Source organism: Dipteris shenzhenensis, chromosome 25, assembly GCF_047967505.1.
Source record: "Dipteris shenzhenensis isolate YYH24624 ecotype China chromosome 25, Dip_SZ_1.0, whole genome shotgun sequence".
NCBI lineage: Eukaryota > Viridiplantae > Streptophyta > Polypodiopsida > Gleicheniales > Dipteridaceae > Dipteris > Dipteris shenzhenensis.
In genome coordinates this window covers 18,710,462-18,726,403 of record NC_141620.1, presented here as the reverse complement: position 1 = coordinate 18,726,403, position 15,942 = coordinate 18,710,462, and the positions used below count along the sequence as shown (strand labels likewise).

The 15,942-nt window shown below is 44.3% G+C and overlaps 2 protein-coding genes across 2 annotated transcripts; one reads left to right on the top strand and one right to left on the bottom strand.

Annotated features, from left to right (window-relative positions):
* The first annotated feature begins 9,703 nt into the window (after positions 1–9,703).
* Positions 9,704–10,901, top strand: LOC147885549 (F-box/kelch-repeat protein At1g16250-like). Its single transcript, XM_087396141.1, has 2 exons — positions 9,704–9,930; positions 10,017–10,901. Exons 1-2 carry the CDS (start codon positions 9,739–9,741, stop codon positions 10,899–10,901), a joined length of 1,077 nt encoding a protein of 358 aa, XP_087252267.1. The 5' UTR covers positions 9,704–9,738.
* Positions 10,902–12,109: 1,208 nt separating this feature from the next.
* LOC147885548 (uncharacterized) lies at positions 12,110–15,544 on the bottom strand. The gene is made up of 3 exons (XM_087396139.1): positions 14,513–15,544; positions 14,274–14,346; positions 12,110–12,145 (listed from the first exon to the last, which is right to left on the bottom strand). The coding sequence occupies exons 1-3, from the start codon at positions 15,403–15,405 to the stop codon at positions 12,110–12,112; spliced, it is 1,002 nt and encodes a 333-aa protein (XP_087252265.1). The 5' UTR covers positions 15,406–15,544.
* Between the last annotated feature and the right edge of the window lie 398 nt (positions 15,545–15,942).

Sequence of the window (15,942 nt, the reverse complement as noted above, 5' to 3'; positions counted from 1 at the left end):
CCAAGGCCAAGAGGGTTGGGGAGGGAGAAAGGAGGGGAAGGGGTGGTGTTGAGCCTAAGCTCAATGCCGCTGTCACTCAAAATCAATAGGATGATAGAAAAGAAATTTTACAAGAGGTGGGAGAGTAAGAAATGTATCCTTGACCTCTACAGTATGACAAAAAATCCAAGAAGGTGGCCTATAGTGCCATAACATCCCAGGTAGTGTCAAATGGAAAAAAAGGAAAGAGGGTATGGATCCTATGGGACCATCCTCAGATGATTCCAGATTATGTGGAGATTAAGTTTCCCGAAGGGTTGGTACTTGCTCAATAGGTGCACTTTGGGCTGTTCTCTGATGCATGTTTCATTTGTAAGGAATTGGGTCATTTTGCTAGGATTTGCCCACATAAGGTGGCGATACTAAGCAGGGTTTGGATGATTGTGGAGGGTGATAGATTGGCATGATTTACATGGAGATAGAACAAGATCGTTGGGTGCAAAGAGTGATGCTCATAGTGTTCAATCGGTGCCTGGTGTCAAAAGCATGGAGGAGCCGATTAACAAGGTGGTTGAGACACCATAGGGGTAGCTTTGGAAGACATTTGGTAAGAGAGGTAGGGAGGTAGCTATGGTTCATGGAAACCCAACACTTGAGGGACCCAAAATCATCTAATAAGGCCCCTCGAGAGGCTAGATCGAGTCGAGTGCTTACCAAGGACGAGCATGCTGACAATAGAGGCAATCGGGTTCAGGTGCAGAATGATGAACAATTTTGGGAGGTGCCAGATGAGCATTTACATGATGCCAATCACTAGAAGAGGCTGCTTAACGAACAGCTTAAAGGTAAGGGCCCGATCAAGGGGTCCATAGAGTCAAAGTCTGCTAAACAAAGTTTTGCAAAAGGATTATGGAGGTGGCCAAAAATGCGAGTTCCTCAAAGGACAACCAATTTAAATTTTTTAGGGATGCCTATAGAGCAATGTAGAAGATCCACGATATCCCTTTCAAGTTCAACAAGCTTCTAGGGAATTCTACTCAAGTATCAAGAGGATCTAGCGAGAAGGTCAACAAGGCTATTCGGACTCTTGTGAAAGGTGGGACACCGCAATTAGGGTGGTTGTGAGATTTGCAATTGATAAAGAGAAGCAGCTTAAGCATCAAAGAAACGAGTTAGTATACTCCCTTCTCTTAGTCAGACAATCATTAAGAGCGGCCTTACTAGATAGCCAAAAAGATTTTATTTTGATGACCTTAATGATGGAGGTAGAGCTAGCTCAACAGATGATAGAATTTCAAGTGGCAGAGGCAGCTCGCATTAAAAGCTGCCAACTATGGTTGTCAGTGGGTGACTTCCGGTCCAGGGTGTTTTTTCGGTCGGTCAAGCACAAGCGCCAGAGAGAATCTATTGATCGTATTATGTATGCATAAGGGAATTTAGCCACAAAATATTGGCATGTGGTTGACATCTTTATCAAAGAGTTAAGTGCTATTGTGGGAGAGGTAGCTGTCCAAGATGCCGAATGGCAGGCAAAGGTGGCAGAGGTGATCAATGGGCTTGACATATGAGTGTCGAATTTTCATAAAGCTTGGCTGGCAAGACCTTTTACCCTTGTTGAATTAGCTAAAGCATTAAAGGCGCTCAAGGCCGACAAATTGCCTCATCTTGATGGCATGACAACAAAATTTTAGAGGAAGTTTTGGGAATTATTGGGAACTAATTTGGCAGAGATGGCCAGCATAGAGGTAATTAGAGGTGCCTTGTTTGAGGACGTGAGTATCGGCTAGTCAAGCTTTTCCAAAAGCGTAAAAAACAAGATTAAGGTGAGCAGCTAGAGACCCATAATGATGTTTAACATGTTTTACAAGCTGATTCCGAAAGCATTGGCCATCTGCATCACTGAGATTTGCATGGGGGTGATTGATCAAGAGTGAAATGGCTTCATCAAAGGCAGGGATATCTTCAGCAACATCCTCAATGTGTCAACACTCTCTCCTCTTTGGCTTTGATCCTAACAAGGCATATGATCGTGAACATACTGTGGGATTTTCTGCTTATGGTGTTAAATAAGTTGGGATTTGGGGATGCTTTCGCGAAGATGGTATCATGATTGTCCGGGAATGCAGTGGCTTTACTTTGTCTAAATGGAGGGGTGCTGGGAAGGTTTGTCCTTAGAAGATCGATGCATCAAGGATCCCCGTTGCCCTTACTGTTTGCCATAGCTTCGATCCCATTGATTATGTTGTTGAAAGGGAAAGCATGCAAGGGTAAGATGAAAGGCATGGTTCTCCCTTTAAGGAGGCAAATCACCCTTCAAATATTCACGATGATATGGTCTCCTTTTCAACAGAGGATCAGGCTAGCGTTATGTGCTTGCTTGATACTCTATATAAATTATGCATACCCAGTGGTTCTCTTTGCAGTGTGCTTAGAATTGAGGTAGAAGCCTAGCCAGATTGGGTTAAGGACTTAGCTTGGGTGATTCGTTATCTAGGTGCTTTGCTTGCGTTGGATTTTAACGGGAGGCAACAGCTTGAGTGGTACATGGAAAAGATCAAATCAAAGCTTACATTGTGGCATGGCCTTTCAATCGGCTGGATTGCTCACCTGTTGCTGATTATTCAACGTGTGCTAGATTTCAACCACATAAGTTGCAACGATCTACAATTTTAGCAAATGTCAATGGCTGAAAATCTAATGGGCCTTGAGGTCTTTCCTCTTGGGGAGGAGTCCGGTAAAAAAAGAATGCATACTTTACCATGGGAGCGATGAAAGTGCCGAAGGCTCTGGGTAGTATTGGGCTTCCAGACATCAAACCACATAAGTTGCAACGATCTACAATTTTAGCAAATGTCAATGGCTGAAAATCTAATGGGCCTTGAGGTCTTTCCTCTTGGGGAGGAGTCCGGTAAAAAAAGAATGCATACTTTACCATGGGAGCGATGAAAGTGCCGAAGGCTCTGGGTAGTATTGGGCTTCCAGACATCAGCCTTAGAAACACTTCACTAATGTGTAAATGGTTATTGTTGCTATTCGGAAGCACAACTCCATGGGTGGAGGTTGTCAAATATTTGATCGAACAAGGAAGGAGCAAAGGGACTTGCTCTTGGTCGGGTTTGTGGTGGTATGATAAACTAATGTCAGACTTTTCTATTTGAATCATGGGTTCATCTCTTGTGGTAGGCCTGGTGTTAGCTTGGAAGAAATGCATCAAACTTTTGTTGTGGAAGGGGTGCAAGGGCCTTGGAGGGGATTCAAGCTTGGCCAAGGGAGTATGGTGGATCTTGGCCGCCAGGAGTTGTTTGCGTGTTGCATGATCTACCTAGGTCTAGAAGACTTTTCCAAAAAGGCATTATATGGTGGATGGAGCCTTGGGATTGGAAGAGAGTCGAATGGAAGCCGCTCAAAGTGCTGCGATCATGCCTCTCCTTGAATGATGGCAAGAGGGACCTGTCACGTGCAGTAATGGAAAGGGTGCCCGACGCTTGACCTACCAATTATCTCCTACCTACAAGGTGGAAGGTGAATCAATGGATGCTTGGCAAGACATGCCTTAGAAAGATCCCGGCTTGATCTTTGTATCGTGCTCTAATTCAAGGGTTTCGGAGCTCAATCGCAAATGGTGTTGAGATATCGAGCTCCACTCGCGATATGCCAGGGTGACCGTTGTGTATTTATGTCACCGACTTGTTAGCTGGAGATGCGGTTGGTACACCGCCCACGAATAATAGCTGGATGATAGCTATCCTTATCTACTCTAGTTTGTGGCTCAGTTAGTATGCCACCTTAGTTAGTTGAGTTTGGTTTGAGACCCACATATAGGGTTCTTCTATTTTCTTTGTACATGAGTTCTTTTGGCTTTCACAACTAAGAAGAGGAAAACTGTTTTCAGCCTCCACCTTTGTGTGTATTCCCCCATTGTGATTGTGAGAAAGCCTCAAGTGAGACTCCTTCCCTCTCTCCCACTATCTTCACATGGTATCAAAGCCTTGTTCGTGGTAAGGAGCTCAAGAAAGCAAACCAAGTTCGCAGTGTCCTGGTAAGAGGACAAGTGTTGCTTTCCTTTTTCGAGTTTGGGAGCAAATCTCTGCAGGTAGCACAGCCGAAAGTGCAAGAGTGCACTGTCTCAGATTGAGATGCCCTTCGCGGTGTGGTGAGAGGGCATTATATGCTGCGGGTGTGGGCAAAGCCCTCAGTGACTTTATTTTTCTGATTCGAGGTCGTTTCGGGGCCCGTTTTGGAGGCGGAAGTTCTCCGCAGGCACTCAGAAAAAGGCCCTGTTTTTGCTGTGCGACCACTACTTGGCTAGTCGGTGAAAAGTTGCCGCAGAAATTGCATCGTATGCCTGTGCGCAGAGATTTTGGGAGTTGCAGATTCATGCTTGTTGCCTGTTGATGCAAAATCGTCACTAGGAAGTGACTGTGTGGTAAAATACCACTTTCGTCAGTTTTGCAGATCTGCCCATGTGAGGCAAAAGCTATGTTTTTTTGCAGTGACAGAATATTTTGCAGTGTTCTATAATGGCATCTGATTCTCTTTCACAGATTGTCACTGAAAAGCTTGACAAGAACAACTTCCAGGCATGGAAGTTTAGAATGACGAACTTCTTGATGGGAAAAGGCTATTGGGAGTTCATTACAGGAAATGAAGAAGAACCAGTTCTTCCAAATGTTCCCAATCAACAGGAAATGCACGCATTCAAAGGATGGCATGAGAGAGCCAGGAAAGTTATGTACTGGCTATCTATCAGTATTTCGAACTCCATGATTGTGCATATTCAGGATGCAAGTATGCCAAAGGTGGCATGGGATACGTTGGCTAAAATGTACACAGCACAAATACGCAGGCCAGGAAAATGCAGCTCAAGCAGGAGCTGCACAATGTGCAGAGAGAAAATATGAGCATCAATGACTACCACATGAAGGTGAAGAAAATTGCGGATGCACTTGCTTCCATTGGGTCGCCAGTGGATGATGACGATTTAGTTTCTGTGACCTTGAATGGTCTAGGAAAGGATTATGCACAGTTCCGGACATCCATTGCCGTCTGTGAAAAATTTCCTGATTTTGAGGAGCTGATTGCTCTTCTAATTTCTGAAGAGCAGAGAAATGGTGGTGCATCTTCTTCAGCAGGAACTTCAAAAGAAGCTGTCTTCTACTCAAATGCTGGCAGAGGTAGAGGAGGCCAATCTGCAGGCCGTGGTAGAAATCAGAATATGCAGCAAATGCAAGAAAACCAGTCCTATGCAAGAGGACGTGGTAACTCTAGAGGCAGGGGAGCCAAAGAGGCCGTGGTGGATGGCAGAGAGGCCAAAATGCAAACAACAATGTTGAATGCTACTATTGTGGCAAAATGGGTCATATGGCTAAAGACTGCTACAAAAAGCAGAATGACATTATGAATGGAAAATTGCAGCAAGGCAATTATGCATCCTCTAGTAGACAGGGTGATGACAGAAATGAGCATTTGTTTATGGTACAACATATGACAAATTTTGTGACAAGTGCAGAAGAAAGCAATGATGTGTGGTATGTTGACTCAGGTGCGTCAAACCACATGACAGGTCATGCTGAATGGATGCAGGATGCAAGGAAAATGGAAAAACCAGGATTTGTGGAGATTGGTGATGATACTGCACATCCTATTGTGCAGATTGGCAAAATTTCTTTGTCTATGCAGGATGGGAAAAAGAAATACTTGTCTGATGTATTTCATGTCCCGAACATCACCAAGAACCTGGTTTCTGTTGGTCAAATGGTTGAGTAGGGCTTGCAGGTCAGATTTAATCCTCATGGATGCTTTGTTGAGGATATGAAAAATAATGGTCGCTTGATAGCAAAAGGAAAGAAGAAGGGCAGGATGTTTACGTTGGATGCGGACATGCCTGAATTGAGTGCAGCAATGTTTGCACATGGGACCGATGTAGTTGCAGATATTGATATCTGGCACAAACGCATTGGTCATGTTAATATACAGTGACTTAAATCAATGCAAGCCCAAAATATTGTTGCAAGATTGCCTAAATTCAAGGTTGCAGAAATGCACAAGGTTTGTGAAGCCTGTCAATTTGGGAAACAGGCAAGGAAACCTTTTCCTAGGCATGTTCAAGAGAGTAAAAAGCCATTGAAATTAATCCACTCTGATGTGTGGACTACTAAAGCTGCATCTATTGGTGGCTGTCACTATTTTGTCACATTTATTGATGACTTCAGCAGAAAACTTTGGGTGTATTTTATGAAAAAGAAAAGTGAAGTGTTTGGGCACTTCAGAGCTTTCAAAGCTATGGTTGAAAAAGAAACAGGCCTGCAAATAAAATGCCTAAGGTTAGATGGAGGGGGAGAGTACCTCTCAAATGAGTTTGCAAGGTTCTTGCAGGAGCATCTTATAAATCAGCAATATTCATGCAGTCATACCCCACAGCAAAATGGAATTGCAGAAAGGAAAAACAGGCATATTGGAGAGGTATCTCGGGCTATGCTAAATGAAAAAGATCTACCAGATTATTATTGGGCTGAAGCAGTTGCTACAGCAGTTTATATAATGAACAGGACTCCCACTGCAGCAATACATGGCATGACGCCAGAGGAGTATACTGGTAGGAAACCAGACATTTCTCATTTGAAAATTTTTGGTTGCATTGCCTATGTCCATGTGCCAGATGAGTTGAGGTCCAAGTTGGATCCAAAAGCTGAGAAGTGCGTCTATATTGGTTATTCTCTGCAGCAGAAAGGGTATAGATGCTATAACCCTTCTACACGTAAGTTCACAATGAGCAGAGATGTTGTTTTTGATGAGATGAGTAGCTGGTATAAACCAGTAAATGTGATGATTGATGTAGATGCACAAAATGGTAATGCTGCACAGAATTCATAGCAGCAATCACAAAACATCCGTGGACCTGGAGTGCCCTCTAGCAGTGGTTCACATACTTCGCCATGGACAGGCAGATTGAGATCAAGAGAATCTCCTCAAAGCAATGCAGAGAGTGGTATGCAGGTATCACGAAAAGGAAAAGAGAAGGTAGATCAGCCCATGTTTGATGTGAATGCAGGTCACTCTTATGTGGATGGTGAATCCAGTGGCTCAGAGCAGAGCATTGATGATGAGTTGGGTATTCCTTCTGTTGTTACACCTGGAGTAAGGAAGACCCGGGATGTTTTGAGAGCACCTGGAAGTGAGCCTATTTTACACAGGTCTACCAGGGTTAGGTATCCCGTGGATAGGCTGAAATATGATGGATTTACAGCCATTCACTATGCCTATATGGTCAAAGTGATACAGGAACCAGAACCCACTTCTTTTGAGCAAGCCATGGGAAATGAAAAATGGGAGAAAGCCATGGATGAAGAAATGGATGCCTTGGATGCTAATGCTACATGGGAATTGGTGCCTTTGCCTAAAGGCAAGAATGCAATTGGCTGTAAGTGGGTTTATAAGATCAAGCACAATGCAGATGGTTCTGTGAATAGATACAAGGCAAGATTAGTTGTCAAGGGTTATGCACAGACATATGGCATTGATTATGAAGAAACTTTCAGCCCAGTTTCAAGGATGGCAACCGTAAGAGCAGTCATTGCTATGGCTGCATCAAAGGGATGGTCTTTACATCAGATGGATGTAAAGAATGCCTTCTTGCATGGTGATTTGCAAGAAGAGGTCTTTATGGAGCAGCTAGCAGGTTATATTCATGCTATTCATCCTGAGTTTGTTTGCAGGTTGAAGAAAGCCTTGTATGGCTTGAAGCAAGCACCTAGAGCATGGTCTGACAAGATAGGACAGTATCTTGTCACTATTGGCTTTCAGATTTCCAAGGCAGATTTCTCACTCTCTGTGAGAAAAACAGAGAAAGGGATTATGCTGCTTGTCATTTATGTTGATGATTTGATCATCACAGGTGATAGTGATGAAGATATCATTCTCATATCATTCATGTGAAAATGCTATTGAAGCAGAACTTTGAGATGAAGGATTTGGGAGAGCTGCGTTATTTCTTGGGCATTGAGGTGATTAGATCACCAAGTAGGATACAGCTCTTGCAGAGGCAGTATGGATTGGACATGCTGTCCAAATATGGGATGACAGGCTGTAAGCCTATTTCAGTTCCTTTGGAGCAGAATGTGAAGCTGAGCACAGATGCAGGTGAGCTTCTGGAAGACCCTACTATGTACAGACGCATGTACAGACGCATAGTAGGAAGTTTGATTTACATGACTATTACCAGGCCAGATTTGAGCTATGCTGTTGGGTTGGTAAGTCAGTTTATGCAGGCTCCAAGGAAACCGTATTTGGATGCGGCTAGACGCATACTCAGGTATGTGAAGTCCACATTGCAGTATGGACTATTTTATGAGGCTGGGGTTCAGATACAGTTGCATGGATACACTGATGCTGATTGGGCTGGTAGTATTTCTGATAGACGATCTACCAGTGGATATGTGTTGGGAGTGCTGCAGTCACTTGGAGCAGCAAGAAACAGCCTACAGTTGCCTTGTCGAGCACAGAGGCTGAGTACAGGGGTGCAGCAATGGCTGCATATGAGGTAGCTTGGTTGCATAAGCTACTGTATGATATGCATCAGTCTACAGATGGGCCAGTTGTCATTTATTGTGACAACATGAGCAGCATACACTTGGTAAATGACCCAGTCTTTCATGCTAGAACAAAGCACATTGAGGTGCATTATCACTATGTGCGGGAGAAGGTTTTACTAGGTCTTATTGATCTAGTTTATGTCAGCACAGAGGTTCAGGTAGCTGACATATGCACGAAAGCATTGGGCGCAGAGAAGCTACGCAAGTTCAGATACCTGCTTGGTGTGCAGGAATCGGGATTGAGCTCGAGGGGGAGTGTTGAGATGCCAGGGTGACCGTTGTGTATTTATGTCACCGACTTGTTAGCTGGAGATGCGGTTGGTACACCGCCCACGAATAATAGCTGGATGACAGCTATCCTTATCTACTCTAGTTTGTGGCTCAGTTAGTATGCCACCTTAGTTAGTTGAGTTTGGTTTGAGACCCACATATAGGGTTCTTCTATTTTCTTTGTACATGAGTTCTTTTGGCTTTCACATTTAAGAAGAGGAAAACTATTTTCAGCCTCCACCTTTGTGTGTATTCCCCCATTGTGATTATGAGAAAGCCTCAAGTGAGACTCCTTCCCTCTCTCCCACTATCTTCACAAATGGGGCATGAGAAGGTCACCCGCTTGGTGGAGGAGTAGGCTTCTAGATGTCTGGAAGCATTGTAAGATTGGAAAGGTGAGCTTCCTCTTGTGGAAGATCATGCTCGAATGGATCCCGGTGAGAGGAAGGCTAGCCAAGCATGTTCAGATCAATCTTGAGTGTCAGATGTGCAACATTGTGGTAGAAACCACACGGCATCTCATGTGATGCTATCCAACGGCGAGAACGATCGAGGCAGCCATTCATTGAGGAGGGTTGATGGCGAAGTTTGCCATAGGATTGAGGTGGAGGCTCCCTCGACTTGGGCTACCTTCTGAGCTCGGAGCGTGCTGGCCTTGGATCCGAAGGGTTGGCAAGTAAGATCCCAGGGGTTGTCTTACTTGACATATGGGAGACAAGAAATGCTATTGTTAAAATTTTTGATAGGTATTTTGAAGCTGATTAATATAAATTCGGCGTAATAATTTGAAATTTGAAAAAAAAACAGTCCATTTTGTTCTGCTTCGCCAGCTTCTTCATTTGCATCCTCAAGCTCTGCTTCTCTCGTCTTCTCTCTCGCCCTACATTTGCACGTAGTCATGAGCTTCTTCGATTTCCTCTCAGATGATGTCCTCTTCATCTGTCTCGCTCGCCTCTCTTGGCCTCATCGAGCTCGGGCTCAATGCGTTTGCACTCGGTGGCGTGCCCTTCTCTCATCCTCTGCTCCCTGGGACTATCGCATCCAGGAGGGTCTCTCCCAGCCATGGCTCTGCATCGTGGGAGGAATGCATGTAAGACTTTCTTGATTCTCTTGGTTTTCGGAAAAACTGATGCCTTTGCTTGGGGGAGAACAACTGATGCCTTTGCTTTATGGCAGCCGGAGGGGGAGGGGAGCAGGTGGCTGGGGTTCATGTACGACTTTGAAGCCCTCAAGTGGAGGCCCATGCCCGCGCAACTGCCACCAACGCAATTCAAACGTCCCTCCTGCGTCTTCAGAGATAGTAAGCTGTACATATTGCAAGGCCAGCGATTGCACATTTACAAGTTAAGGACAAATGAATGGGCAATGGCGGCCCCCATGCCTTACGAGGAAGAAAATGCAGTTGGAGACGACGACCAAGGGGACGGTCACTGGGAAAAGGTAATTGCAATTGCTTGTCACGAAATCGGAGGTAGGATCTACGTTGTCAGTGGATTTGATGACAGGAAATGGGACATGGCACAAATTTATGATCCAGACGAGGACCAGTGGCTGGATATGCCTACGATGCCAGAATGCACAGGTATGTTTGTGTCCTGTGTGGTGGAGGGCAAGCTATATGTGATTGGGGAGTTAGTGGAAACCATGGACCGGCCGACGGTAATGGTGTTTGACCCTATTGAGCGCGTGTGGAAGAAAAACGGGGAAGCTGAGGAAGGCGATGACTTCTTCGATCTGATCACAGGCTGCGCTGCCATTGGGCCTCACGTACTCTGCCCATACATTTTTCAAACGGATACTGACCAGAAGATTGCCCTTATGGAGTACAACGTCCTCACCCATAGCTGGTATACGGTCGAGGACCGCTTCCCTTGGTGTACGGATTTTCATATGGCTGCGGTCACATCTGGCCTTGACAAGCTATTTGTCCTTGCAGAGCCACAGAACCCTTATGGGTACACCGTTGTCTACGTGTACGACCGCCCCTCCTCTTCCTGGAAGACTTTGCAGAGCATGCCCGTGAGAACTTCTGGTGGTTCCATAATCCTTGTAGAGTCATAAGCTCTTAGTCTCATCTACTGTTGGCCAAGGCTTGAGCTAAAACCTCTTTTCCTTGCTTTCATTTGGACAAAGGAACTACCATCTTATCTACATTACTTCTCATCCGATGTGAGTAGCAAGTTGCATTGAGTAATTGATAAGTCTTGTTTAGGTAGTCTATATAAGGGATCAGTTCAGAACGAATTGGATGAGGAAAATAAAGGAGATTGTTCATTTTAAAAAGAGCCGCATACCTAGATCACAATCTTGGAATATACTCAATGTAAATGTGAAAGTTGGCCAAAAGGTCTGCCTAGGGTGGGTGTCTAGCATGCATTGGCTGAGTAAAAGCATATGTAAGAGTGTCGATATCTTCACCAGAAATTGGGCATCTATAGGACATCTCTTGCACTTGCCATCCCCTTTACCTACTATTGGTCTACACAGCCTTGTGTAAAATCAACCATAGGAGACTTGACATTTTCTTTGGTATCCTTTTGTTCAAAATTTGAGTGAATCTCCTCTTCCTCAAGAATTTATTATTTGCAGTTTTCTATCTTGTTTTGAGACTTGTGCAGACTTCTGCAATGCCATTTATGGGATTGGGGATTGGGAGTAAGTGGCTAGCACGTACCTGGCTAAACTCTTTCTAGTAAATCAGAGTGGAACCCCCCTTTCCTCTTGAGTATTACTAGTCCAGAGGTCCATCTTGCCCATAACTAGATTTTGCTCTTGATTAGAGAACCTAAACCCTCTCTTGATTTTCCACCTGGAATCCTCTTTCACCCACAGCTGTCCCCAACACTGTAGGTCCTTTTTGAAGAGAAGGCTGGCCTTAATAAAATCATTGTCATTGAGGGTGCTATCTTTGAATATAATTGACACACGAATAGAGCCCAAATTCATAAAAGCCCCTTTGCCAATGAAAACAATCTGACTGCTAATAGCTTCAAAAGAATTCCAAAGAGACTTCCACAATGAGTTCCCCTTGGAGAAGCAAGGTTGAGGATTGCATAGTGCAGAGAGCATAGGATACTTCTTCCATTGGTCATAAAGGGACTCTCTTGATGCTCCTTTGTGGCTGATGCCAGACCCCTATAAATTTCAACTCGAAGGAATCCCCTTTGATCACATCATCCCATAATATGCCTCTAATATTCAACCTTCTCTACCATAGAATTGGTTGTGGGCCTTAGCATAAAGCTGATACAAGCTACAAATTTATGTTTTCATGCATCTTCAAAGTGTGCGGTGGCATAGGAGCCCTGTCACAAGGCAGGTTAATACATGAACATATTATTGAAAATATGCTATATAAAGATCTAGTCTTTGGAAATGTGGTGTCATGGTGTGTGATTATAGTAGGATATGTTCAGCATAGGGATGGAATTCGTGCTTTTGTACTTTTTGAGACAATGAAACTAGAAGGAGTAAACCCAGACAAAAGCACTTCTTTTGTGTACTTTAAAAGCATGTGGCAGTATAGGAGCATTAGGACAGGGTAAGCTGATACATCAATTGATAATAATTCATGCGTAGGGATCAGATTTGGTGGGTACTGCCCTTGTTGACATGTATGCCAAATGTGTCAGCTTAGAAGAGGTGCACAGAGAATTTTCTGAACTGACCTATTAGTATGTAGTGTCATGGGGTGCTTTGATTGCAGGATGCACTGAACATGGGCATGCTGTTCTTGCTCGATTTTCGAGAAAATGCAACATAGTGTCATGAGGCCAGATAGCCTTAGAAGATGGTAGAGTAATCCATGCTACTGTTGTTGGCAACGGATGGGAGTTGGATATTGTTGCGGGGAATGTACTCATCAATATGTATGGCGAATGCAGGAGCATTGAGGATGTGAAGGCGGTGTTTGTTGCAGAGTTGCTACAGCGAAATGTGATCTCCTGGAGTGCCCTGATTGCTGTGTGTGCCCATATGGACCTGGCAAGGAATGTCTGCAATTGTTTTGCCAAATGCAGGTTGAAGGTTTCATGCTAGACAAGATCACCTTCATAGTTACCAGCCGAAACGGAAACGGAAGAAACGGAGTTTCCAGGCCCTAGCGAAACGGAAACGGAAGAAACGGCAATATGATACAATTTATGTATAAAAATATATTTTTTATACATAATATAATTGTCAATAGAGTGCAAATCATACATAATACAAATTACAATTATCTATACTTGAAGGCTGAAGCTTCAGCCTTCAAGCATCAATGCATCATTCATGATTCATGCCTCTCATTCATCATTCTAAATTCTTGAATGATGCTTCAATAATCTGAAATCAACATGTATCATGAGTCATGACTAACAAGTTGGCATTACAAGAATCTGAAATTTAGAAGTTTGAAATACTCTAAAGTTTAAACTTAGCACACAAGTTGAAACTTGAAACTTGAAAGTATCCAATGTCCAAACTCCATAGATGATCATGATTCATGATCCACAAATTTCATGATCATGACTCATGACTCATGAGTCATGCAAGACTCAAAATAAAAGCACCCATGGATGATATAAAAAAAAGCAGCAGGACTATTGATCATCTGCATCATCCATGGACTCCTCGTCATCGTCATTCTCTGCGTCCTCAGATAAGCTTGAGGCATCTGTGTCACTGTCTGAAGAAGAATCATCAACATCAGGATCAGGACCATCGGGTGCAACTGAAGTACTAGCACCATCTCCAGATGGTTGAGTGTATGATCGTGTGTGGTGTGCTGGTGCTGACAGCTCCTCATACAACATGGTGTATATGTCCAACTCCTCCAGTGGGATATCTGGTATGGCCTTCATCTTCTCCACGTCCACCTTGTCTACATTCACTTGGCGAGGTTTGGGGTAGCCGGCGGTGAACTCAAGGAGACGGAGGTTGCAATGACAAAACACCAACCGCTCCAATTGAGCCGTGCTCAATCTGTTCCTCTTCTTTGTGTGAAAGAGGGCCAGTTCCTCTCACAAGGACCGGAACTGCAGTCCTGTGAGAGAACACGTATAGCAAGGCGTTTCTGCCATAAGCCAGTTAAGCCGAGATAAGTATCAGGAACTTGATAACTTAAAACATATTTGTAGTAGATAAAACTTCAAATTACTTAACGACTAAGCTCTAACTAGTGGCATTGGAACTTGTCTCTTAGACTCTTACTAAAGTAGGAGTACAGTTGCCATATTTCTCCCACCAGGAGACAGGTTGCAACTGTGTCTCTCGGAGCCTAGTTGTAGGTCGACCAAAGGAGAGGTTGTGATTGCGGAACAATAGAAGTTCATCCTCCATTCTTCGTTGCATCTCCAAGTCACCACCCGTCCAATTTTATAGATACTGTTGCATCCCCTCCTCCAACTCGTCATTCTCATATTGCTCTTGACTGTGCCAGAGCGGATGCAATACATGTGCCACCGCATGGATTGGGTGGTGGAACCAATTCCACCGCTTATTCCATATAGCATGGATGGACTCAACCCTAAATCATGCCACAAGAAATTAGAATGCATTATGCATGCAAAATTCATAGACTATAGATAATAGTACATACATAATATATATCTGAAAATTCCAGGCTTCATGATAACAAATTGCCATTTAGTAACTGCAATAATTATACATATTACAAAAGTAAAAAGTCTTACTTATCAGGCGATAGGGAAGTGTTTCTATAGAGGGCCTCTCCAATCTTGTCCATAAACTCGTACAAGAGTCCTAATGTGCTTCCCTCCATGTCCGTGATGCGAAGCATCGTGTAGATAGGATTAATCGATTTGATTAATGCCTCTGTCTGATTCCACCAAGACCCATCCATGATCATGCGAAAAAATTTGAGAGACTTTGCTTGGCCTCTATCATCCCAATCTCCCCACTCTCGAGACACAACCGTGCGCAACAAGCCTTGGCGCACTCGCACAAGCCTCTCCACCACTATGAACATGTAAGCAAACCTTGTGGCTGGAGGTTTCAATAGCTCAAGGTCACTGTAAGCCCGATAGATGCTGAGGACTTTGGGTCTCTTCGTGACAAACTTCACGATACTGCGGGCTGTGGAGAAGATGGCATCAATCCAAGGTATCTTCCCTAGGTCCTCGATCAAAAGATCAAGGCAATGTGAGGCATAGGGTGTCCACACAATCTTAGGGAACTCATCTTCTAACATGGCACCCATTGACACACAATTGCTGCCATTATCTGTCACCACCTGCACCACATACTCAACACCTATCTCCATAATGGCTGCTCGTAAATGTTCCCAAATATACAGCCCTGTAATCACTCTACCTGCAGTGGAAGCATCTATGGCTCCCAAGAACATGGTTCCCTTGCAAGAAGACACTAAAATATTGTACACATTCCTCTTGCGTGCATCTGACCATCCATCGCATAAGAGTGTGCATCCATATTTTTTCCAAGTCTCTTTCAAGGGCTTCATTTGGTCTTCCACACATTCCCTCTCTATTCTTAGCTCTCTTGTCCGCAAGGCCTCATATGTAGGCCCTTCCCATTCATACCCAATGCGGCTTACGGCTCTCATGGCCTTCCTCCATCGTGTAGTCTTCGCCACATGAAAGGGTATTGCACACTGTATGAAGAGCTTTGTGAGCTCACTAGTGGCCTCCTTCACTGCTTGCTTTTGCAAGCGTGCTTGAATGCTAGACCTTTGCAGTGATCCTCTTTTCCCCGCACTGGCATCCACACTAATTGATCCATGTGGCAAGGGTGTTCTTGTGGCACTAGGACCCGCGCTCGATGTAGTTGATGCCCCTCTACTTCTCTTTGCAGAACCCAATGTGCTGGCATCATCCAATGGCTTAGTGTTAGTAGCCTCTTCTTCATCTTGCAGCCCTTGTCCTCCACTTTTTGCAACCAAGGTTGCCATAGGCACACGCTTCCATTCTGTTAGGCCACCTTTCACTGGAGTAGGCACGAACTCACAAGGTCCTACATCCTTGCTGGGAACACCTGCTAGATGGTCTTCACCCGTGTGACAGACCCCGTTTTGCTTATGCCGCAATAGTTGCATCTCCACTTCTTGGAGCCACCGCCTCCTTTATGACTATCCAGGAGGGAG